The sequence below is a fragment of the Culex pipiens genome, chromosome 2, assembly GCF_016801865.2.
Source record: "Culex pipiens pallens isolate TS chromosome 2, TS_CPP_V2, whole genome shotgun sequence".
Taxonomy (NCBI): Eukaryota; Metazoa; Arthropoda; class Insecta; order Diptera; family Culicidae; genus Culex; species Culex pipiens.
Window position 1 is genome coordinate 14,167,103 of NC_068938.1, and position 25,997 is coordinate 14,193,099.

A 25,997-nucleotide genomic window follows, 5' to 3' on the forward strand; every position below is an offset into this window, starting at 1 on the left:
CTCCAAAGGAACTTTGGGTAAATCACGAAAAAAAAAACATTTTTTTATATTTCTGTAATAAGGCCGTTGCTAATGTTTTTTCAAATCAGCTCGAAAAATCAAAGACAAAAAAAATATTTTTTCTACAATCTTCAAAATATTAATATGAATGGGAATAGATACAAATAAAATCATAACAATTTGAAATGCTTTATCCTGCGTTGAAAATCATATTAAGCATGATTGGGCAGGATTAAACATATTTTGATTTTGTAAAATTCCAATGTACAGTACCGCAAAAAAAAATTCTTGATTTTTTTTGTCTAGGCAAGTTTCAGCTTGTGACGAATCGTCACTGACGGTACACTACATTCCCATTACTGAGTAAACGAATCCAGAAGGGAAACGATCACTTACGATTCGGAAGCGGTCATCCGAAATTTGTGGGGTCATGTTTAGCAGTTGTTATTTTTCGATTCTGTTAGTTTGACCAGAAAAAGTAGCCCGATTTGTCGGTCGAGAATGAGTTTCACGACGCAAAAAATATTATTTCATTAGTGACCAAGTCTCTGCTAGACAAAATAACAAACTACAAGTTGCTCTGAGCTGATAAACGATCAGCGCTACGCTCTACTATCCCGTTCCAATCAATTCGTTTAATCACTTGTAGCCACAAAACATTCTATCACTATTCTCAATTCCAGAAATAACAACGCCGGTGGTGACGACGAAAAAACCACAAACTCACCACATTTAACAACCCCAATCAACCCTTCAACCATTTTTCGCTCCCACAACCCCACAAGCACCGTACGGCTAGTCAAAGTTTAATATTTATTCGCGATCGTCAACAGTGGTGAGCGCGATCTTGGCAACACGTAAGGTAAAGTGCAGTCTAGAAGTTCAACCTGCTCGAAAACTATTGTGCTGAGCTCAACACTTTCGTTGGTGTTTGTTGGGCACTCTCTCACCTGTTTTGTTTTTTGTTGTATGCAGGTTGAACTGTAACAAAAAGTCAATTTGGTTTTTACGACAAATTTCAACAAAAGAAGGGAAGTAATTCAAGCTTCATCATGTGAAGTCAAAAGTCTGCGTTCAAATCCAGCTCGAATCGTTTTTTTTCACTGTGCACCTCCCGCTACAATAACATCACCGCTCAGCACTTCTAACCGATCCGTCGAATCCAGCTCGCCGATCGTCGAAGCCGAGCCCGTTCGATCATTCCGTGTCCGTTCTTCGTCGTGATCGTTACGTCGGGAGATTGAGAGATCATCGAGCGCGCGCCGCGAGCGTCCTTGAGTGAAGAAGAAGCCGCACAATACACGAGAGAAGGTCAGTTTGGCTGGGGCAGCATCTTCGTGCCGCACCGATCAAAGCAATCGCGGGTGGTTCTGTTGGGTTGAGCAACACGAAGCAAGCAGAACGAAGAAGTGCGGGGTAAACAAAATCGAAGATGGCCTCGCTCAAGTTTGACGAAAACAAGGCGCCCTACATCGACCTGGGCAAGGACTACTGCGTCCGGCTAGAGAGTGATGAATACACCGACGCCAAATCGAAGGAAAAGGCCACACGTGAGCTGCGTGAAACGCCAGAAGTCCGTGCCGAAGCGTTCAAGGAGCTGCGACGCCGGTTGCAAGGTTTGTAGCTGAGGGAAACCATTTATTTTCGTTAGTGTTCTATTGATGGCTGAGCTTTGGGTTTAAAATGAAGCTTCTGAAAAGCGTTTCAAATTGATAATAAAATTATTCAAATTTAGATTTAAATAGGTGGTTTGAAATACCCTATGTTCCCCTAAATTCTACGAAGTATCCAATTATATTACAACTCTGCCCTCAAATTAATGAGTTTGAAACAGTGTTCCATTTTCGTGAACGATTTAAATTCCGGTGAGGAACGAACCTCACGGCACGGTGACACTCGCGAACCTCAGAAGAATACTCAATGAGCAGCAGCTGCTCGTGCAGCACCGACCAGATGTTATCCAGTCGTTTAGCAAGACATTCAAACGTCACGGCAATCAAACGTTGTGAAAAAAAAATCGCGCGCAAATTCAATTATCTCGCGCCGCCAAAACAAATGTTGCGCACGGTGAACTCAAATTACTCACATTTGGTGAGATGTAGGGAGAAAAAATGCCGCGAAATAACCACGCCGACGAATGGCCTTCTTGAGAGCAACAACAATTTAATGCACGTGCGCAGAAGACAGTGCGAAAGCAGTTAAACCCCAAGTCAATTATTAGGAAAATGCGTGTACTTGCAGTGTAAAATTGTGTCAAGTCAGTTTCTGCAATCAAATGGTTCGATTTTTTAAACAAAATTATCCCTAGTATTGTTTTTAACTATAAAGCCTATATGTTCATATTAAGGGTGAAGACTCACACGAAATATTTATGCTTATGCTCATATTTAGGGTGAAGACTCACACGAAAAAAAAAATCTCGAGATATTGTGGTACATACTGTAAACCCGGGTGACATTGATAAAATTTCAAAATATTTTTTGGAATATTTTCCAACTGGTATGGTTTGTCTCAAGATTATTATTTTTAAAGCATGTACTGGGATAGGCCACACGAGGTATATGCACTAAGAAAAGTTATTTTCAACAGAGTTTAAATAACTAGTTAAACATTCATATTTTGAAGAGCGGAGTGACCGTGATAGTCATAGTTTGTTTTTGTAAAAATCAGATTTGAAGTGTTCAAATTTTATTTTAGCGCCAAATGTATCATCACTTAGGATGCTGATGTTTTTATTAAGTTAAATGGGTAATTCTCTACCAACTCACACGAAATCGGGAAAAGTTGCCCCGACCCCTCTTCGATTTGCGTGAAACTTTGTCCTAAGGGGTAACTTTTGTCCCTGATCAAGAATCCGAGGTCCGTTTTTTGATATCTCGTGACGGAGGGGCGGTACGACCCCTTCCATTTTTGAACATGCGAAAAAAGAGGTGTTTTTCAATAATTTGCAGCCTGAAACGGTGATGAGATAGAAATTTGGTGTCAAAGGGACTTTTATGTAAAATTAGACGCCCGATTTGATGGCGTACTCAGAATTCCGAAAAAACGTATTTTTCATCGAAAAAAACACTAAAAAAGTTTTAAAAATTCTCCCATTTTCCGTTACTCGACTGTAAAAAATTTTGGAACATGTCATTTTATGGGAAATTTAATGTACTTTTCGAATCTACATTGTCCCAGAAGGGTCATTTTTTCATTTAGAACAAAAATTTTCATTTTAAAATTTCGTGTTTTTTCTAACTTTGCAGGGTTATTTTTTAGAGTGTAACAATGTTCTACAAAGTTGTAGAACAGACAATTACAAAAATTTTGATATATAGACATAAGGGGTTTGCTTATAAACATCACAAGTTATCGCGATTTTACGAAAAAAAGTTTTGAAAAAGTTACTTTTTGCGTTTCTCTTTGTTTCGTCGTCCGTGTCTGTCGCGGGTGACCATGAACGGCCATGATCGATGACGACCAACTTTTTTAAAACTTTTTTTCGTAAAATCGTGATAACTTGTGATGTTTATAAGCAAACCCCTTATGTATATATATCAAAATTTTTGTAATTGTCTGCTCTACAACTTTGTAGAACACTGTTACACTCTAAAAAATAACCCTGCAAAGTTAGAAAAAACACGAAATTTTAAAATGAAAAATTTTGTTCTAAATGAAAAAATTACCCTTCTGGGACAATGTAGATTCGAAAAGTACATTAAATTTCCCATAAAATGACATGTTCCAAAATTTTTTACAGTCGAGTAACGGAAAATGGGAGAATTTTTAAAACTTTTTTAGTGTTTTTTTCGATGAAAAATACGTTTTTTCGGAATTCTGAGTACGCCATCAAATCGGGCGTCTAATTTTACATAAAAGTCCCTTTGACACCAAATTTCTATCTCATCACCGTTTCAGGCTGCAAATTATTGAAAAACACCTCTTTTTTCGCATGTGCAAAAATGGAAGGGGTCGTACCGCCCCTCCGTCACGAGATATCAAAAAACGGACCTCGGATTCGTGATCAGGGACAAAAGTTACCCCTTAGGACAAAGTTTCACGCAAATCGAAGAGGGGTCGGGGCAACTGCTGTGTGAGTTGGCGGAGAATTACCCAAATATAAGTTTGTAAGCTTTTTTAATAAAATACATAAAATTGTTAATAAGCTAAAATGTTAGCAAGCATTCTTTTATAACTACTAGTTATTAACTAGTTTTAAAAAATACCAATTTATATTGCATTTTCGGAAAAATCATAGGCCTATCAAAATCACCCAGGCAATCAATTTCACCCCGGTTTACGTAAATAAACTTCATGTTTTCAAAAAGAAATAAGTCTCATACAATTCACACAAAAGATTATTTTGATCTCGCACCAAGTACATATTGTTCTACCAGTATAAATTACAGAACTACTTAAATAAGTCGGTCTTGAAAGAATTTGTCGTTAGTTTTAGTTAAATTTACAAAAAATAAACAGATAATCGCATGTTAATCGTTTTAAAAAGTTGCTTCAGAATAAACAAACACCAACATTAGTTAATTGTTCCAAGAGTAAAATATAAATATAAATTGGTCAAAATTCACCAATACCAATCTTTAAGACAAAATCATTATTTTTGAAAACGTGGAAATAAACTTTAAAAAAATCGTCACTTTTTTCAACAAGTAAATTTAAATATTTATAGCTTGCACCGTTTTAGAATTATATTTACTTAAAATGGATTTGCATAGAAGTACTCAGAAAAACAGTTGCACTTGTTTAACCATTTTTAAATTAGACGTTTTACACAAAAAAATCTAAAAAAAAAACAATTTAAAAGAAATTTCATTTTTTAACTGACAAATTGGTCAAAATTCATTTGGCAGTGTTGCCAATCTTTTCAAAAAATCATAATTTTTGAAAAACGGGAAAACAAAATTTAAAACATAATATATACAAGTAAAATTAAATTTCTATAGCTTGCATTGTTTAAGAAATATATTATTTAAAAATGGATTTGGAATGTCAATACAAAGCTTGACACTATTTAAAAAAAACGAAATGATCATAGAATTTCTTTAAAAAAAATTGCTTCAAAGATTATGAAGAATATACTAATGGTTACTGAGCAATAGCCTCTGAAAGAAAATTAAACTAGAAAAACGAGGTTATTTTCTTCATTACTAAAATAGCGTTGATTTTTTAAGTGATAAATATGCGTCCGATTTCCAAAGTTGAAAACGAAAGTATTTTGAATTTTCCTATTTCTCGAATAAAAATATTTTTAAAATATTCAAGTAACCCAAAAATTTTAAAGTTCTTTTTTTATAAGATTAAAAAATAGTTTTATATTCGATATTGAAAAATGGACCCATATTTCTCTGTGCTCTCTTGTACTAAGCTTGCTGTATCTCAGCAATCGTTGGTAAAATTTGCAGCGACTTTTTTTTGTAAATTTGCAAGAAATTTTCTGATCAACACTACCAAATGGGTTTTGACCAACTTGTGCCATAGCTCAAAAGATGAGATTTTTGTCATCCAAAACATATTAAAAAATCAAATTTAAAAAATAAATTCGTTTGTGCGAAAAGTTGAATTAAAAAATACAGGTATTGTTTTGCTGAGAAGCTCAACATCTAATTTTGCTGGAGACCAATTTGATCAGAAAATCCGTTCTCAAGATTCAAATCTTTGATATTTTAACAGCCACACTATGTGGACATTTGCCAAATTTGTACGGAGATTTTTATCAACGAACTAAACATGCAAAATGTCTTCTTTGGTCATAGAAAAGATACACAAAAAGTTTCATCCAAAGCCAATACAAAAAAAACCTTATCCGAAGTGTCAGAAAATTGCTCAAATAAGATTCATTTGAATAACTTTTTCTATAACTAATCAGTTCAACTTCTGATATGATCGATTCCTGGTTTGCGTCGTGTAGTTATTATAAACTACTTTAAAAAAGGCATCAACTGTAATAACGACGTAGGTTAAGAGGAGGGTCAGCAATTACAGCAGCACCACGTGTGACACCTGTCGACTTAGGCTTCATCCATAAAGTACGTCACGCTAAAATCGGCCAAAATTTACCCCCCTCCCCTTTGTCACGCTTTTTCTATACTTATAACATGCAATGTCACACTTGCTCAGACCCCCCCCCCCCCCCTAGAGCGTGACATACTTTATGGATGACGCCTTAGAGTTTATCTTTGTTTGGACGGAAATTAAGCCTGTTTGTCACTCATATCTGCAAACAGCCGTTCAAACCGGTTCCAACCAAACAAATACGCTAATACGACCTTCTTTCTTCCGTTTTCGGTCCATCGCCTGCCACGATCGCTCGTTTTTGGCATCGCAAAGAAAGCCCCCGCTTCTTTGCGTGGCGGTAGCCGGCTTTGACGATGGCACCATGAACTTGAACCTGACTGAGGTGCAAATTTGCTGATACGATACAACCTCTCGAAAACTTACTAATCCATGACGGTGCGTGACAATCGGCGAGTCATTCAGATGGATGCACCATGATGAAGGCTTGACTGTTAAAAAATCGTTATTGAATATTTTTTTACACATTTGAAAATCAATAGAACGTGAATTAGCTTAGCCGTCATCAAAAATATTATATGATTTTCTGGTCGCTGACCTACGTTTGTTGGCGTTCAAATTGAAATGGCAGTTATTATCCCGTGTACTTTATTTTTCCATGATTGTAATTGTAAGTCGAATCGACTATCTTGCCGCACGTCGCTTTTTGACGTTCCGAGGAAAACGCGTCTTAATGTTTGACCTTGAATAAACAAAAAATAGAGCACACAATTTAAACAATAGTAAACATGTTTTGTTTGCCAGACCATTCTGTGCATTGCCCCGAAGTTTGGTTTAATTTGGTTGCCGGAGTTCCGAGTTGTAATCAAAAATGTTTACATCAGGAGTCAGGCTTGAAGGTGTGTCAAACGTGTTCTGACCTGGAATCTCTTTGGCCAGTCGCACTTACATCAATTTTGAGGGTGTGTGACAACAATGCAACAATGCACGGGATTTTCCGGGTTTTGTTGAATATTACAGAATTGAAATCGAATTTTGAAGATCTGTGAAAATGAAATGGTAAGGTATTGAGAGCTTCACAAAATAGCTTCTTTAAATCAATTTGGCCCAAAACGCTAATGAGACAACTTAATCCAATAGGAGAAATTCTGAAAACATTTGTTTCGACGTTTATGTCGTTTAAAATATTTAAGAAAGAGGATCCCATTTCTTTCATTTGGTTAAGGCTGGTACAAATATTTTAAAAAGCCCCCCCCCCCCCCTTCAAAATTGGCCCGAAAAATCAGGGGGCAAAAAAAAATATTTTTACAATAAACTTCAAAATTTCAATGAAAATTCAAGTGCAACCAGCAGAAATCAAATTAAAATACATTCTTCTGCGTTTAAAATCATTTTTAGCATGTATGGGTTTATTAAAAAATCTTAAGATTTTTTGAAAATTTTCGATGCAAAATCTTTTTTTTCGATACAATTTTTGTTTTTGTCAGATCTTAGATTTTTTGAAAACTAATGACAACTGAACTAGTGTAAAATGTATTTTAAAACATTTTTTTCATTTAAATGTGAAGACTAAGGCTTGTTATTAATTTTTATATTTTTTTTATTTTTTTGCCCCCCCCCCCCTTAGCCTCGGCAGGGCCGAGGGACAAAAACTTTTTTAAATATTTGCATCGGCCTAAATAAGCAAAAAAAACTGTTCAAATAAATCTCAATCAACCAATAAATTCACACGTTGATAAAATCCTTGCTATTTTATTGCGGCTCTCTCACCAATAAACGCAAAACTTTTTTTGCTATCGCTGCAAATTTCAATCGCTCGGCAGCCCGACAAGTTACGCAACAAACTAGTTCACTTAATAATGTGCGCGCGATAAGCTCTCTATTATTACTGCCATTAAAATGCAACAATTCCGTGTCTACACTTGGCACCGGTTGCTGAGACCGGCTGAGTCTAGGAGTCGCCTACTTGGTGAAGAAAAAAAATACTGCTTTCGAGGAACTCTTTCCAACCTAGACCTTGGAACCTTGGGCCGCGCGGGGGGAAAACCGGTGCAGTGACAACAAGTTCACCACATGGCACCGCAGTAGGCTGACTGGGTGATCGACGATCACTGATACTAAAAGCTGCAAAGGGTTGCTTTGATAGAATGCAGTTGATTAGCGGATTAGCATGATTTATTGTGAATTTTATTTGAATAGATTTCTACTTACTCACTTTTTTAATGTTTAATTTTCAGAGGAAAAGTCTCTCTACGTCCCTATTGATGATGATGCATATTTGGTCAAGTTTCTTCGACCGTGTAAATACTACCCGGATAGTACGTTTGCTTTGGTAGGTTCCATTAAAAATCGATCATTTTCGTTGCCCCTTACTAAATGTAACCCCTTGTTTTAGATGCAACGCTACTACCGCTTCAAGCTGAAGCATCCGGACCTGTGCGACGATCTGCTTCCGACGACGGTGAAGCACGTGTACGACGAGGGTCTGGTGTTCTTCCAGCCGCTACGTGACCAGCACGGCCGCCGGATACTGGTGCTGGAGGTGGGCAGTAAGTACACCTTTTGATGATCGTAATTAGTCGTTGACAAAAAATGAACTATTCGACACCGATCAAAGATAATACGAGAGTCAATTAGTTCCGAAGATTAAATTTCCCCTGTACGCAAAACAAGCGACAACTGTGACTAACATCGATTACCCGGAAACACCTTGTCACCCGGTCTGGGAGCGACCGCAGAACAAGTTCAAGAGTGCAGAGTAGAGGTGAAATGATATGCCTGGGAAGTTTAATTACGAGCTGATACAGAGTGGCGCGTGGCAATCGTCGCCGTTAATAGATGACTTTGCATCGTTTTAATGCATCTATATTATTTGAAATCAGGTTGACTTTGAACGGAGTAGACTACAGGGGATTAATCAATTCAAGGAGCAGGTTGTATGCTTTCATTCTTGGAACAAGTTAGAGGATAGTCTGGCGCGAGGATCGACTTTGATGTGATTAATGAATACGTAAATTTAAAATCTAGTCCAGCATTTGACATATAACATGCAACAAAATAAATAAAAGCCATTTTACAAAATTACTCATGATACTAGAAATTTTTTGTAAAAAAGTGCACATAATTTCACAAGTTTAAAATTTTAACATGAAAATTGAAGCAAATGTTTCTGAAATTTTGCGAGTTGAAAACTTAGGGCAAATGACTGGGAAAAACTCATTTTTTACAACATTTTAACTTCAAAAGGCTGTTTCTCAGCAACCAGCAGTCGATCAACTAAGTAAAAAAGGGAAAATATTAAGGAGCAATTCTGAAGATACTAACGGTATAATTTCAAGTTTTCGTGATTTTTTTTTAATCCAGATTCTGTTAATTTACTATAGTTTTCAATTGATATTTTTTATATACTTGTTTTTTGTAACTTTAGGAAAGTCCAGAGTTTCTCTAGATTGAATGGGATTGATTTGTAGAAAAATTAGTAAGAAATGAAGCCTTATTAAACATCATTTCAATGTATTTGTTTTTATTTATTTTTTAAACGATTCGTGGACACATTTTTGTAAATATCATATAATATGGACAAATGTTTATATAAAAAAAACCTTCAGAAAGTTGTAGTAAAACAAATATATTCTTTTATTCAAACATACATTTATTTGATTCATGAAAATTAACAAAATATCAAAGTTTACCATTTTTAAACGCCCTCCCTACGAGGCACCAAATGAAACCAGAACCCATTCTTCGCGTTCACTCCCATCGAACGCTTATCCAGCTGCATCGGCACATCGGTCCGGCTCGATATCTGCACCTCAAAGTTCAAAAACAAATAGTACAAAATACACTTGGCCTGCATCAGTGCCAGCCGCGACCCCACACAGTTCCGCGGTCCCAGCCCAAAGGGCATGTAGGCGTCCTGGTTGAGCAGGTTACGATTCTCGTTGGAAAACCGCTCCGGATCGAAACGCATCGGTTCCGGGAAGAAGCGAGAATCTCGGTGGATTGATTGGATTGGGATTTGAACGATGTCACCTTTGGTGAGCGTGGCCTGTGTTCCATCGTTGTTTTTCATGATGTAGTCTTTGGTGCACTTCCGGTTGGTCAACCCGATTGGCGGCCACAGTCGAAGGGTTTCCGAGACCACCATGTCCAGGTATTTCATTTTCTGAATTGATTCGTAGGTTAGTTTGTGATCTTCTAGATTATTTTGAACGGAATCAATCTCCGCGTGAAGTTTGGCTTGAATTTCAGGAAGTAGCGATACTTCGTAGACGGTGAAGCAGAGCATTGTAGTCGTGCTTTCGATTCCTCCGAAGAAGAATGAAGCTACCGCTGCGGTTATGTCCAGATCTGACCACTCGACAAGATCCGATGTTGAGGACTGCAAGTGCTCCGGAACAGTTGAGAATCCTGCACTTTCGAGGTTCCTATCGGATTGATCCTCTTGAAGGATATTCTTGCGAGCCTGCATCAAAAGATGGATGAAATCCGGACGAATGACATTCTTCTCCTCACGAGACTTGATTGAACAGGTTACAACAGTTTCATAAAATTGAGCCACAGGAGCGGGAGTCAATCGAATCCTAAGAAACGTGAAAATGTATTCCGGAATCATCGTTGCTAGGAAGAACTTGAATCCCTGGATTCCTTCAGTGTTTGTGAAGCTTTTGCCGTTTTGGAAGAAATCATTTTGAGGATCTTTGACAGAATCAACGTCGATACCAAACGAAATTGAGGTCATCACATCGTTGCCAACTCTGAAATATTTATCCGTATAATTCATAAAGAATCAGAATTCAATATCATTTTTATACCTTTTAAAAAGATCGTTCAACTCCATCTCACGCACACCTCCACTGTTGGCCAGTCTTTCCATCGCACCTTCGCAGTAACTCGTCAACAGTCCAAACATACTCCTCATCTTGCTTCCGGTGAACGCCGGACTCAACCCTGATCTGCCCTGTCTCCACCGTAGTCCATCCATAAAAAACAGCGATCGTCCCAAAAAGGGATCCATTTTGGTTGAAAATTTAAACGAATGGTCCACAAAGTGTTCAAAATCCACGATCGCAATCTTCTTGATCAGCTCCGGATCGTGGATCAAGTAGGCCGGCTGGCGAAACATAAACAGTCCGGAGAATCGACTCGCCCGAAACTGCCGGTACCCTTCGGAGATGCAATCAACGATGAACACGGTACCGGATAGGACCGGGAACATTCCTCCGACTAGGGGCAAAGGCTTCACGAAGGGGACGCCACGTAGTTTGAAGTATTCGTAGCTGGCGATGCTCCATCGATAGGCTAGATATAACGCAAGCAGAAACAAGGCCAACGCAATGAACACTCCCATTGTTGCGTAATACACTTGAGATTTTTTGCTGGAGAATCGCAGCAGGCACGTGCGACTGGATTGGCTGATCAAAAGCTACTGAGTTTTGTGGCGATGGTCCAATTTGGAAATTTCAATTGAATTAGTTTGAAGTGACTAACCGGGAACAAGCCAAACATAAGAGTGATTGATGATGGAGTTCGGTTGAAAATTTTGTTATGGTTTATAATGCATACAATTTTAAGTAACCATTGTTTGATTTTAAATCAAATCTCACGTGGAATTAAGTAGAACCAAAACCCATTCTTCGCACTCAGCCCGAGCGCCGTGTTGTCCAGCCGGAGTGGAACATCGGTTCGTTCCGAAATCTCCACCGTAAAGTACCGAAACAGGTAATACAAGAGACACTTGGCCTGCATCAGTGCCAGTCGCGAACCGATACAGTTGCGAGGTCCACTTCCGAAGGGTAGGAAGGTGTCCTGGTTGATTAGATGTCGATTCTCGTCCGAGAACCGCTCCGGATCAAAGCGCATCGGATCAGGGTAGTACTGTGGATCACGTTGAATTGCGTGCACCGAGAACTGTACGTGCCCACCTTTTTCGATGGTTACTTTGGTGCCATCACCATTTTCCATGACGTACTGTTTGTTGCATTTGCGGGTCAGCACGCCGAACGGGGGCCACTTGCGAAGCGTTTCCGTGACCACCATATCCAGATACTTCATCCGCTGCATAGCTTCGTAGGTTAGCCTGCCGTCGCCAAGTTCTTGCTGCACTGCGTCGATCTCCTCGCGAAGTTTGTGCTGAATGTCCGGGTTGAGGGATATCTCGTAGATTGCAAAGCACAACATGGTCGTGGTAGTTTCGATACCTCCGAAGAAGAAGGAAGCTGCCGCCGCTGCAATGTCCAGATCTGTCCACTGTTTTGAATCCTCCGACGTAGATTTCAGATGTTCCTCAACCGTCGAGAATCCAGCGCTGTCCAGCTTCTCGTCGTGCTGATCGTGGTGAAGGATATTCTTGCGAGCTTGCAGCAATAGATGGATAAAGTCCGGACGGACAAAACTGTTTTCCTCGCGATACTTGATTGTTCTGGACACTACGTCCAAGTAGAAGTCGGCTACATCGCGTGGAGTAAGACGAATTCCTAGCCATTTTAGTAGCTTTTCACCTCCCAGGGTCACAAGGAAGAACTTCAGTCCTTGTATTCCAGTTGTGGCGGTGAAGCGCTTACCTTTCTGGTGAAAAACATTGTTGGGATCGCGCACCGAATCGATGTCCATGCCAAACGAGATTGATGCCATAATGTCGTTGCCGAATCTAAAAATCTCAATCCATTACACAAACAACTCCACAGGTTTTTACACGAATCCCCTACCTTTGAAATAGATCCTTAACCTCCTTCTCGATCCTCCCCTCAGCCGATTCCGCCAATCTTCGCATCGCCCCCTCACAGTAACTCGTCAATAGCTCGAACATGTTCCGCATCTTACTTCCGGTGAACGCTGGGCTCAACCCGATCCGACCGTGCTTCCAACTAGCACCACTCTCGAAGAACAGTGACCTCCCCAGAAATGGATCCAACTCGGGTGAAATGTTAAACGAATGATCCACAAAGTGGTCAAAATCCTTTATCGTGATCTGCTTAATCAGCTCCGGATCGTGGATCAGGTAACCAGGTTGTCGGAACACGAAAAACCCGGAAAACCGCTCATCCGGATACACCCGATAGCCTTCCCCGGCGGCATCCACGGGATGGAGCTTTCCCGTAAGCATTCGTCCAAAAGTCGAAGACGGCAAAACATACGGAACTCGTCGCTGCTCGAAGTAATCGTAGTTGGCGGTGCCCCATCGATACAGCAGATACAGCGCCAGTGCGAGCAGCGCCAGCGCGATGATCCAAGCAAACGCGTTCATGACGAAATTTGTTGACCGTACTGAGAGTGACGTATTCGCGAATCGTCGCAGTAGGCGTGTGTCGGTTCTGGTTCACGGTCAAAGCACGACTGATGGTCGTCGAGGCGTGTTGAAGAGATTTTGTGTATTTTTGCTGAATGGAAAAACTCACACATATTTGAAGGATGGGATGGAATTGATTATCTTTCATGGATTGACTCACAAATTGATTGGCTATTTTTGGGTAGAAGCCGGTTTCATGTACTATTCGTACATGTGTGGAACAAATTAATCAACGGTGCGCTGATACTGATAATGATTCAACTGCACGCCTAGCTTGAATAAATTTTAATGAATTTGTTATTTTTGTTTCTGGATTATTTGTTTGAACTGTAGTAAATAAAAAAGAAATTTTGTGTCCGATTTTCAAAATTGAAAAGCAAACATTATTGCAAAATGCTTAATGATTGATTTTTACAGTAACGCTCATTCCAACATTTGTTTTTTATATTTTTATTTCTATTTGAATTTTCAGATATTTTTAATAAAAACAAGGACAAATAATATATAAAAATGTGTTTGTTTACTTCACACATTCCGTGGCACCAAATGAAACCAAAACCCGTTGCTAGCGCTCAACAGCAGTGCCCTCTTGTCAACCTGGATCGGCACGTCAGTTTTGTCCGAAATTTCCACCCTAAAATATCGCAGCAAATAGTACAGGAAACATTTGCTCTGCATCAGCGCCAGCCTCGATCCGATACAGTTTCGCGGACCTGCCCCGAACGGCAGAAATGCATTTTTGTTTATTTGGTGGCGATTTTCTTCGGAAAATCGCTCCGGATCGAATTTCATCGGATCTGAGTAGTACTGGGGGTCACGATGGATCGACTGAACTGGGATTTGAAGAACCGTTCCTTTCTCGACGGTAACTTGCGTTCCATTGTTGTCTTGCATGACGTAATTTTTGGTGCACTTCCGGTCGAGTACTCCGAGTGGTGGCCATAGCCGAAGGGTTTCCGTGACCACCATGTCGAGGTACTTCATGGATTGGACTGATTCGTAGGTTAGGAGGTTGTTTCCAAGGTCGGCTTGGATGGAGTCGATCTCTTGCTGGAGTTTGTCTTGAATGTCTGGATTCAGTGAGATCTCGTACACGGCGAAGCTGAGAAGAGTTGCCGTTGTCTCGATTCCACCGAAAAAGAAGGAAGCTGCGGTTGCCGTGATGTCCAGATCTGTCCACTTCATCGGAGTTTCATCGGTGGTTTGTAGATGCTCCTCCACGGTTGAGAATCCAACGTTGCTTAGTTCGGAATCATTGCGATCTTGTTGGAGAAGATTCTTTCTAGCTTGCATCAAAAGTTGTATGAAATCAGGTCGAAACAGACCTTTCTCCTCACGATCCTTGATCGTATTTGATACGATTGACTCGTAGAATGTGGCCACATCTGTTGGGACTAGTTTAACGTTCAACCAAATGAACAATTGCTCCGGCAGTAAAGTCGCAAGAAAGAACTTGAATCCCGCAATCCCGTCTGTGGCCGTCAGTCGTTTACAGTATTGGAACAACTCGTTATCTGGTTCTCCAATAGAATCCACATCGGCACCAAATGAGATAGAGGTGATAACATCGTGGCCAAATCTAAAGATTGTAAATATTTAGTAGACATTCGTTATCTTCGATAAATTTCTCACCTTTGAAACAAATCTCTCATTTCCCGTTCAATCTTGCCCCCATTCGTCGACTCCCTTAGCCGTTTCATCGCCCGCTCAGAATAATTCGTAATCAGCTCAAACATGTTCCTCATCTTGCTCCCAGTGAACGCTGGACTCAACCCAGACCTACCCCGCTTCCACCTGTTCCCGTCCGTAAAGATCAACGCCCGCCCCATAAGCGGGTCCAGCTCCGGCGAAAACGTAAACGAATGATCAATAAAGTGATCAAAGTCCTTCACCGTGATCTCCTTCGCCAGCTCCAGATCATGAATCAAATAGCCCGGCTTCCTGAACGTAAACTGTCCCGAAAATCTACTCGCCCGGAACAGCCGGTACCCTTCCGACACGCAATCCGTCGTGTTCATGTTCCCCCGGACGAATGGCCACATTGTCCCAAACAGTGGGACCGGTTTCACGAACGGCACCCGGCGTCGCTCGAAGTAATCGAAGGTGGCGACGCTCCAGCGGTACGCTAGGTACAGCGTGAGCGATGTTAGTGCTAATACGATGATCATTTTTTTTTGGTCTCGCGGGAAATACGTAAACGGATGGACGGTGCGTCGCAGTAGGCGTCCAAAAAACAACTGACGAAATATGTTTTGCTTTTGGCGAAACGATGCTGAACGTAGCGTACGCACACAATCTCAAACATGTATTATACACTTGAAGTGGAGATCTGTTCATTCAAATTGATGTACCGATGATGAATGACTTTTTTGTCGTGTTTGAGAACCTTTTGTAAAAAAACAATTTTTAAATAGTGTAACATTTTTTTATTGATGCATAGAACAATGAATTGAACCCTAACAAAGTGTTGATTTTTGAATTCGTTTTTTCAGTCAAATTGGGACAGTTTATGACTTCTAAAAACACTGCCTGAAACTTGATGTAATTATGAAAATTATATTAATATTACATAACCATTGTTATGGAATCGTAATCCTGGAAATTCACCGTAAAGCGAAGAATCCACTGAACCGACTCTCCGGAAACATTTCATAGTCCCCCGACCTGGAATCGACCATGTGCATCTTGCCGGAGAAGAAGTTCCACGTTCCGCGGAGCAGCGGAACCGGTTTCACGAACGGAACTCTACGCTTCTCGAAGTAATCGAAGGTGGCGATGCTCCATCGATAGAACAGATAGATCACAGTAGGCACCAGTAGCAGGCACCACTCGAGAGAATTCATTTTATTACGTGTGTTACTCTGATTGAACTGAGTACGCAATTTGAGCTGTGAGCAGGTCCAAGTTTCGGCAAAGACTGAATTCTTGGACGCTGGTCCTAGATCCCAAATATGCAAGTGCGAATTAGTGAGTTGATTACTGTTCGCACGACAAGAATGGCGTTGAATTTTTAGAATTTGCTATGTTTTTTTTAGTTGATTGCGAAATTTTTTATTCAGATTCTCATTTTTTGCAACAAGGTGATTCTTTTATTATTCTTTTATTATTTTAAATCTTTTTTGGAATTTTATGAAATGTTGAAAGTTTAATTGATCGAATATTACTCATTTTTTGATTAATATTACTCAAAAAATGTGTAAAAATGTGAACCTGATGAATATTCATCAGAAACTGATGAAAATTCACCAATTCTTGATGTAATATTACACATTTTTTTGCCACAAAATCTGTCACCATTTCCTGATGAATATTACTAGGGTTAATGAAATTTCACGATTTCGCGGACAGCGTGAAATCCGTGAAATTTGGCTTTTTCCGCGAAATCCCGTGAAATTTTATGTTTGTGTGAAAATGTAACGATTTTTCTCAAAATATTTAATCAAATTCAAAAAAGAACAATAATAACTTTATGAACTACTTTAGAATTAAGCGAGTGAATACCCTGGTTTAATGATTAATATAGGGTTAGTAATTTTTGACCATTTCGTGAAATTTATCAATCAACAACTTAATAAATATTTCATCCAAAAAGACAATTTCATTAAATATTATTAGTTTTCAATTAAAAAGCTTGAATATACATGTATGTCAAGTTGATACGAACTATTTGAAGAAATATTCAGTATTTGAATTTTTTAAACTAACTTAATTTAGTAATATTTTCATTCGCTGTTTTAAAAATTTTACTGCTATTTTATTTTAATGGTTTTGTTTTGGAAGAAATTAAAAGAATTAAGCTTTGTTTTATTGAAAATAAAATGAAGAGTATTTTTTTATCTTTGGAATCATATTTTAAAAACATATCAAATTTTCAATTTAACACTACTTGTCTATTTGGGTAGATTATTCCAGTGAAAGTTAAAAAATATTACTTTTTGATTTCCTTTCTCATTTAGAATTAAAATTTTAATTTTGTGAAAAATGATATTATTTTTGCAAATTGTTAAATTTAGTTTTTGAAAAGTGAGCTAAAACCCTTAAAAATGTGTTTAATGTGCCAAATGTCGCAGAAAATTTAAATTATTTTACTCATTTTGACCGTAGAAGATTGTTAAATCTTGCTTTGATATTAAATTCAATAAAATGTAAAATGATATAACAGAAGCAAATTAGCGAAAACATTTAAGCTTTATTAGTCGAATATTAAAAGAGCAGTTCAGTAAATGAGAATACGTGTGCCCTACATTTTGTTTCAAAATATGTGTAGAGCCCATCCCTAAACCAGGAGGATTTTTTTTTTAAATTAGGAGATTTTTTTTGTGTTGCATTCAAATTAAATGAAGATTTTTTTTAGTTCATTGAAGAATAATATATAATGAAGCATAAAAAGTAGTTTCTGTGATTTAAACATAGGATTTTCAGAGTCATTTGAACATTTTGAAAGTTCCGCGAAATTTGCGTGAAATTTGGTGTTTTGAAATTGTGGTCCCCGTGAAATTTGCAATTTTCGAGCGTGAAAAATCACTAAGCCTAAATATTACCATAATTTTTTTTCTGTTTGTTTGAAAATTTTGTAGACACAATTAAAATTCAAGGAAAAAAGCAAATTTGTGATTTGTTGATCCTAAGGAAATGTCTCGTATGTTTGGCAGGCTAAGCACTAGTTCCTTACTAAATCCGAATTTACTGATTTTTACTACACAGAAAAAAAGTCATGGCAATATTACATCTGGGAAGGGGTACATCTTTTATGTCAGAAAAAAGGTGTAATTTTACCTCTGGAAATGTGTAATTTTACCACGTTTCTGGTGTAATGTCACTTTTTCAGTCTAAATTGAGGTAAAATTACATCATAAAAGAGGTAATATTCAACCTTCCAAAATTACAGCTTCCAAATTTACATTATTTTTTACTGTGTATATACGAGTTTTATCAAATTTGACAGCAATGATGTTCGAAGCTCTCACTATTATACATGACGAACAGTCCATCGAGTTGTATGTAATTCTACGTCAAAATAGTCAGGAAGGTATCAACCACGTAATATAAGTAGATTTAGATTGGGCAAACTTAGAAGACCTCTTCAAAACAAATCTCGAGTTCTTGTTTGAAAAGGTCATATGAAACAAAATATTAAATTTTGCCTCTTTGATTTTTTTAAAGCCCCTTTGAGTCAGTGGTATTCAAAAAGTAAAAAATACGGGTTTTTTAGGAACTCTAGATATTAAAAGTTTTTGTTTGAAATTTAACAAATTATAAAGTTATTAACTTCTTCTACATTTGTGAATTTAAACAGTTTTTCTCAATGGATTAAACCACATAAAAAAATAATGAAATAATTGTATTTAAATTATCTTAAAATTAAATCCTTCATTTTGCTATGCAATTCAATGTTCATATTGTGCAATCCTGATATGCAGGAACTAAAGGAAATTGAAACGAACAAAATGTGTGAATGATAAGCAAATTTCGGTTGCATTTTTTTTTTTTTTTTTGCTGTCAGCGAAACCTTTAGCTCATGATATCAGATAACATGCTAAAAGTAAAGATTAACAAATTTGGTGATAACAGACATACTGAAAGTTTTACCGAATGCACAACGAAGAAAAAAAAATTATCTGAACAAAATGCAAAAAAAAATCAATGAAGGTAACTTCATTCTCGTGCCCCAAAAGATAACAAGCGTAGACGCAATGATTCACACCTACATATTTAGGAACGCCGGCTTACGTCCAAAAGTTCAGTCACTGCCAAAACTTCGGCCAGCCAAGCCGTGCCGGTAAATTTCGTCTTCAAATTGGTCAAAGTAAAACGCAGAAAAAAATGACCTCACTCGAGTGGTTGCTGCTGTTGGTGCCTACTGCGATCTACCTTTTCTATCGATGGAGCGTCGCCACCTTCGATTACTTCGAGAAGCGTGGAGTTCCGTTCGTGAAACCGGTTCCACTGCTCGGCGGAATGTGGAACTTCTTCTCCGGCAAGATGCACATGGTCGATGCTGGATCGCTGGGCTACGAGATGTTCCCGGATAGCCGATTTAGTGGATTTTTTGCGTTCCGGAAGCCTGGGTACTTGATTCATGATCCAGAACTGGTGAAGCAAATTACGATTAAGGATTTTGACCACTTTGCGGATCACACGAATGTGGTTCCAATCGAGGCGGATCCGGTGTTAGGGAGGGCGTTGTTCTTTACCGAGGGAACTCGCTGGAAGCATGGACGTTCCGGGTTGAGTCCGGCGTTTACCGGAAGTAAGATGAGGAACATGTTTGCGCTGGTGTCGAATTATACGGAGGGGGCGATGGGAAGGCTGGTGGACGATGCTCGCCGTGACGGTGGATTGGAGTTGGAAATGAGGGACCTGTTTCAGAAGTGAGTGACTAATTTGTTATGGTGTGAAAGGCATGAAATTATATAATCTTTCTCCAGATTAGGAAACGACGTTACGACGTCTCTCTCGTTTGGTGTGGAAATCGATTCGGTTCACAATCCAAACAATGAGTTTATGCGCAGAGGCAAGGAACTGATTGCAACCGATGGAATCCAGGGCCTCAAATTTCTCCTGCTTACGGTATTACCTAAAAGTTTCTTCCGTACCCTGAGGATTCGCATATTCCCTAAAGAAGCTACTGACTTCTACGTTGATGTTATATCCAAAACGATTAAGCAAAGAGAAGAGCACAACATTGTGCGACCGGACTTCATCCACCTTTTGGTGCAAGGTCGTAAGAATGAACTTAAGATGGAACAGGCCGATGACCAGCTTAAAAGTGCCGGATTCTCAACGGTCGAAGAACATCTTCAGTCCTCAACGGAGAACAGTCAGTACTCTGATCTGGACATTACTGCGGCCGCTGCTTCGTTCTTTTTTGGAGGTCTCGAGACAACAACGACCGTCATCTGCTTTGCTCTGTACGAAATGTCCCAAAATCCTACCGTCAAGCAAAAGTTACAAGCAGAAATTGATCACGTCAAAGAGCAACTTTCAACCACCGACTCCAAGCTATCCTACGAAGTCCTTCAAAACATGAAATACCTCGATATGGTGGTATCCGAAACCCTTCGTCGTTGGGCTCCCCTCGGCCTAACCAACCGAGCCTGCACCAAGCCGTACACCATCGAAGACAACAACGGAACCAAAGTCACCATCCAGGTCGGTGACCTCATCCAAATCCCGATCCAATCAATCCACCGCGATCACCGATTCTACCCAAACCCCTACAAATTCGACCCAGAACGATTCTCCGACGATAATAAAGCCAACATCAACCGGAGTGCGTTCCTGCCCTTTGGAAGTGGTCCACGGAACTGCATTGGATCGAGGCTGGCACTAATGCAGACCAAGTGCTTCCTGTACTACATACTGGCGAACTTTGAGCTGGAGCTGTGCCCGAAGACGGATGTGCCGATCAAGCTGAACAAGCGCTCGGTTTCGCTGGATACGTTGAGTGGGTTCTGGTTCCGGATGGTTCCGAGAGGGGAGGTGAAGAAATGATATTATAAAAGTTCAGTAAAAATTGTATTAATAAAATGTATGACATATTTAAAAATAAAAACGATCATCAAAATTTTTGCACATTATGCATATGACGCGTACACTAGAAGGTCCCCAGAATCGCCTTAAAAAAAATCATTTACCGCCCACGGAAAATTTCGAAATGCACGTGATTCTAGAGATCTTTTAGCAGTTGCCAATTTGTACTTTTTTGTGAGCTTGTGTTAGGCCGATGCAAAGATTTTTCAAAATTTTTGTCCCTCGGCTCTGGCCGTGGTCGAGCTGGAGGGGCAAAAAATAAAAAAAATATAAATATTGAAAAAAAAACAAGCCATTTTTTCAACAAATACCTTTTACACTAGTTCAGTTGTTTTGCAATCATTAGTAGTTAGCAAAAAAAAACTTTTTGCGATAATAAACATAAACAACTTTCAAAAATTCAAAAGATTTGAAAATCAACCCAAACATGCTAAAAATGGTTCTAAACACAGGAGAATGAATTTTAAATTGATTTCAGCTGACTGCAGATCAAATTTTATTGAAATTTTGAAGTTTATTGAAAAAAAAAGCCGGGACCGTGGTGTAGGGGTAAGCGTGATTGCCTCTCACCCAGTCGGCCTGGGTTCGATCCCAGACGGTCCCGGTGGCATTTTTCGAGACGAGATTTGTCTGATCACGCCTTCCGTCGGACAGGGAAGTAAATGTTGGCCCCGGGCTAACCTAAAAAAAAGGTTAGGTCGTTAGCTCAGTCCAGGTGTAGGAGTCGTCTCCCTGGGTCCTGTCTCGGTGGAGTCGCTGGTAGGCAGTTGGACTCACAATCCAAAGGTCGCGTCAGTTCGAGTCCCGGGGTGGATGGAAGCTTAGGTGTAAAAAGAGGTTTGCAATTGCCTCAACAATCAAGCCTTCGAACACCTAGTTTCGAGTAGGAATCTCGCAATCGAGAACGCCAAGGCAATGCTGTAGAGCGAATAATTTGATTTTTTTTTTTTTTTGAAAAAAAAATTGTAGCCCCCTGATTTTTCGGGCCAACTTTGAAGGGGGGACAAAAACTTTAAATAAAATTTATTCTCCTCTTGAATTTGTGGAATAATTTCGGGGACAAATCATTAATCATTAATAAAAATATATGTAATGTTGTAAAACAGTATTGATTTAAGCTTTATAGAGCGAATAATTAAAAAAATAATAGCAAAATGCAATATAAATCAAAAATACTGATTTTTATTTAAAAAAAACTGACTGTTAAAACCAGGTATTCGAGCGCCTGTCTGGATCGTTGCTAATGGTCTATTTGGTAGAAAATGATATGAAAAAAAAAATTACACAAAAAACATTTAACATAACCTCACTTTTTCAAACGATATTATTTTATAATTTTTCAACCTAACGTGACTAAAAAAGCAGAGAAACTTCCCGAGCAGACGGAAATAACTTGGGAAGGTCAGTTTTTGATATTGTGAGAAGATCAAAATATGTTATTGGGATGATTGGATTAGTTGTTAACATAACAAAAATCATTAACAAAGATTTGTTCGAAGAATAACTTAAACTGTTATTATGTTGTTTTTGCAATAACAAACCAATAACACAGAAGGGAGTTGCTTTGGAGAATTTGAACGGTGCGCGTCGCGGTCATTACGCAGGATTTTCGTTGCCGTTTCCGATTGTGTGTGTTTTTCGGTCCGGGCGGTTTCGCGTTTTCGCATTTTATTTGGTTTTATCTTTCCACAGCCGGCTGTCTAAGATTGAATCATTTATGCTAAACTCAACACCAAATAACCGGGAATAATCTCATCCGCATCCTCCGACTGTTTGCCTTGAGAATGCATAATACATCACACCATTAAACAAAATTTATTGATTATTGGGTCGCATCATCATCCTCTATGTTGAATCCTGGCCATTACCCTTACCCACTAACAAAATCCCAAGTAGAAGTAGTTTTCCGGCACACGTGGGGGTGTGGATATCGTATAGAACCCACCCTTGGTAGCAACCTGTGCTAACTAACATTCCCGTCCCAATCCCCCGAGATCTACAAACTGACATGGCGGGCGCCGTTGGTGGCCAATGACTGTTACCTATTTGCTTCAGATCTAGTTTTAATGATCTTGATGATTTATCTTTTCAACGCATTCATATATGCTGTTGATAAGGGTTGTATTGATAGGATATTACGGTCCTGTTCAGCAACGGAGAAGGACAACCATGGGTGGTCTCTCATGCTCATGCTCATGCTCATGCTAACAAACCAATAACACAGAAGGAATCATGAAGGAAAAACAAGATTTGTTATTTTGTGCGGAAGGGAGGAGCAGCATAATAACAAAAATTGTTATTGAACTGCTATGTCTCCATAACAAAAAAAGTTATTGTTTTGGTTTATTTGCCATTTGCAAATAAACCTGCAGTTGCCATAACTCTTCTGTCCAAGTCAGGGCTGCAAAGTCGGGTACCTTCAAGCGACTTTGAATCCATACTTTAAAGACAACTCTGACTCTGGATGCAGGATATGACGTCAAAGCCGACTTCAGCTCTCCAAAAATACCCGACTTCACAGATTCCGACTCCAAGTAAAAGCTGCTAAAAATTAACTGAATTCGATGCCGTCTCCGAGGTCTCACTCCAGCTCGAACTTCAACGTCAGCTCGGACTTACTCGCTCTGTGAAAATAATAACAGTTTTTGTTATTCACATTTCAAAAATTCTCAATAAATAAATCAATTCCATTAGGGAATACAACACAAATCAAAAAACAACGTTCAAAAGTTAATTTTATCAGCTTAATTTAAGCTTAAGGACCCAATTTCATGGTCAAATACATGACCACGATTAAATTGATCAAAATTATCCAATAGTTCTAGCCGTTATTAGCTAAGTCCCTTAGGGGGTATATCAAATATTTAAAAAAAATCAACATTCAAAATTTCAACTTTTTAGAATAATTTTAGCTTAAGGACCCCATTTTATGGTCAAAATAATGACCCCTACGAAAATGGTCAAAATTATCCCAAAGATATAAACATATTTAACAAAAGAAAAAATAATAACAGATTTTGTTATGGACACTTAAAAACTTTTCCATTTTTGCGATTTATGATAATTTTATGTCTAAGTCAGAATACCATACGAATAACAAATCTTGTTTTAAGGAGAATTTTTGAAATGTATAACATTTCCTCTTATTAGCGTGTGATTAAACATTTTCAATATAATATCACTTCAAAACAAAATCTTGTTATTTTATCAGAAACTGTTATTATTTTTTCTTCTTGAAGTTGAAGTTCAGGATAAAATAATAACACTTTTTGTTATTTTAACAGGATTTGTTATAGAAATATTATTAATTTTGTTATTACCGTCTGCCCGGGTTTAGAAAGATTTTGACTTTGCATCATGAAAAAAATAGTGATGATAAATGTTAATAGTTGATTAAATTGATAAAGTACTTGTTGTAATTTAAAATTAGAATATTTAGATTATTTTAACAATTTTCACGTTCCGTCTAATTTTATGTTTTGAAATAACGGTCCCCGTTAAATCTGGAATTTTTTCGTAAAAAAATATTCAACCTGGTCATTTAGCAACATTACAATTCAGGATTGAATTAAGAACAAAAATAACCCGTTGTGCAATTAACAATATAAAAATTGGCGTTCATATCGGTATAGAAAGAGAATACGCAGGTATTTTTTAATCGAATATATCTTGAAAATTGTAAGCCGCATTCCAAAACCAAACCTAACGTTTTCAAAAGGCAAAAAGTTTGTATTATCAGCACTTTTGAATTGTGATGGTTTATACTTTTAGAAAATTACGTTTTTCGGAATTAAAATTGTTTGAAATGCTACATCGTTACATGTGTGCTATCTTATAACACATCTGCTAGAAAAAAGACATAGGATAGCACACAAGCGACGATATTTTAGCAAGTATTTGTCCAATTTTCAAAGAACAATAGTTGAAAAAAAATTCTGTGCTATTTCAAAAAAACATTCAGGAACACACATGAATGGAGGTGCATTGTGTTAAAAGGTTTCCTGTAGACCATTACAGTATCGTTTTTACTGCCGGATATCAACGAATAAAAACAAAGATTCTCAAAACCAAAAAATAAATAAATATCTTTCCTCTTTTTCTCCAAATTTTCCCAGAAAAATGGAAACCCTCCAAGGTCCCCCTGAACGACCTGTTCCGCGCCATGCAGGTCGCTCTGGAAGCCGGCATGGACGAACCGCGCACCCAGCTGAACGGTTCCATCGTGCTGCTCGACATGGACGGGCTCTCGCTGACGCAGATCCTGCAATTTACGCCGCGCTTTGCGGCGATGGCCGTCGAATGGGTCCAGGAGTGCACCGCGATGCGCCTCAAGGCGATCCATATTGTGAACAATTCTTACCTGTTCAATATGCTGTTTACGATTTTCAAACCGTTTCTGTCCGATAAGCTGAGAAAGAGGGTAGGATTTTTGGATTTATTCTACAAAAAGGAAATTATCACACTCAATAATACAATTTTCAGATAATTTTCCATAACAAAGATTGGCGATCGCTCACGTCCCACGTAGACCCGGCCTGCTTGCGGCCCCGGTATGGTGGCACCCTGGACGCACCGGATTTCGAGGGCAACCTGGTTGGTGAGCTGCTCGTAATGTACATGAAAGATTTTGAGTGTAAGTTTCCTTCAAAGGTCTCTTGAAATGAAATAAATCAGAAAGGTGTCTCTTTTTACAGTGGCAAACTCTTACGGATACACCAAAAAGGAGTCATCTTAAGCGGTTATGAGTCTTTAATTAAGTTAAATTTTAAAAGAAAATTTTTATATGCTCTATTTATTGTGATACTTTACCTGGAGAAAGGCAATTTTATTAGTTTTATAAGGCAAAACAAATGGAACAAATAAAAAGTACTTATGATATTAAAAAAAAAAACCAAGTTGACGTTCAAGCATGTTATTCAACATTCGAAAACAATCGCATTTATATTCAAATTCAAGCCGATAAGCAAATCATCGTCCGGAACCAGGAACCCGCGGTAATTTGTAGTTCTGGAACAAAAACAAAACCCGCACATAAAAGGCGCGCGCGGTGTTTTATGGTTCTACAAAGTACAAAGCAAAAATGAAAACGCATCTGCCTTCAGCGACGTAGCGATCCCCCAAAAAGAACAACACCAAGAAGCAAAGCAGGCCACGTGCTCGAGCC

The 25,997-nt window shown here is 38.6% G+C and overlaps 6 protein-coding genes across 6 annotated transcripts in view; 2 read left to right on the forward strand and 4 right to left on the reverse strand.

Moving 5' to 3' along the window:
- Positions 1-25,724, forward strand: part of LOC120413854 (uncharacterized) — a 37,200-nt gene extending 11,476 nt beyond the window's left edge. Inside the window, exons 6-11 of the mRNA XM_039574810.2 lie at positions 1,422-1,616; positions 8,250-8,344; positions 8,408-8,561; positions 24,949-25,253; positions 25,316-25,466; positions 25,528-25,724. Coding sequence (XP_039430744.2) covers positions 1,422-1,616; positions 8,250-8,344; positions 8,408-8,561; positions 24,949-25,253; positions 25,316-25,466; positions 25,528-25,568 — 941 coding nt within the window. The 3' untranslated portion in view covers positions 25,569-25,724. The remainder of the gene's footprint in view (positions 1-1,421; positions 1,617-8,249; positions 8,345-8,407; positions 8,562-24,948; positions 25,254-25,315; positions 25,467-25,527) is intronic.
- Positions 9,625-11,391, reverse strand: LOC120413827 (cytochrome P450 9e2-like). Its single transcript, XM_039574781.2, has 2 exons — positions 10,827-11,391; positions 9,625-10,769 (listed from the first exon to the last, which is right to left on the reverse strand). Exons 1-2 carry the CDS (start codon positions 11,360-11,362, stop codon positions 9,710-9,712), a joined length of 1,596 nt encoding a protein of 531 aa, XP_039430715.1. The 5' UTR covers positions 11,363-11,391; the 3' UTR covers positions 9,625-9,709.
- On the reverse strand, positions 11,529-13,341 carry LOC120413828 (probable cytochrome P450 9f2). The gene is made up of 2 exons (XM_039574782.2): positions 12,720-13,341; positions 11,529-12,661 (listed from the first exon to the last, which is right to left on the reverse strand). Exons 1-2 carry the CDS (start codon positions 13,256-13,258, stop codon positions 11,608-11,610), a joined length of 1,593 nt encoding a protein of 530 aa, XP_039430716.1. The 5' UTR covers positions 13,259-13,341; the 3' UTR covers positions 11,529-11,607.
- LOC120413829 (cytochrome P450 9e2-like) lies at positions 13,799-15,483 on the reverse strand. The gene is made up of 2 exons (XM_039574784.2): positions 14,933-15,483; positions 13,799-14,879 (listed from the first exon to the last, which is right to left on the reverse strand). Exons 1-2 carry the CDS (start codon positions 15,466-15,468, stop codon positions 13,826-13,828), a joined length of 1,590 nt encoding a protein of 529 aa, XP_039430718.1. The 5' UTR covers positions 15,469-15,483; the 3' UTR covers positions 13,799-13,825.
- LOC120413832 (cytochrome P450 9b2-like) lies at positions 15,657-16,378 on the reverse strand. The gene has a single exon (XM_039574787.2). It carries the CDS (start codon positions 16,141-16,143, stop codon positions 15,904-15,906), a length of 240 nt encoding a protein of 79 aa, XP_039430721.1. The 5' UTR covers positions 16,144-16,378; the 3' UTR covers positions 15,657-15,903.
- Positions 18,987-20,858, forward strand: LOC120413826 (probable cytochrome P450 9f2). The gene is made up of 2 exons (XM_039574780.2): positions 18,987-19,671; positions 19,729-20,858. The coding sequence occupies exons 1-2, from the start codon at positions 19,124-19,126 to the stop codon at positions 20,792-20,794; spliced, it is 1,614 nt and encodes a 537-aa protein (XP_039430714.1). The 5' UTR covers positions 18,987-19,123; the 3' UTR covers positions 20,795-20,858.
- Positions 25,725-25,997: the final 273 nt, after the last annotated feature.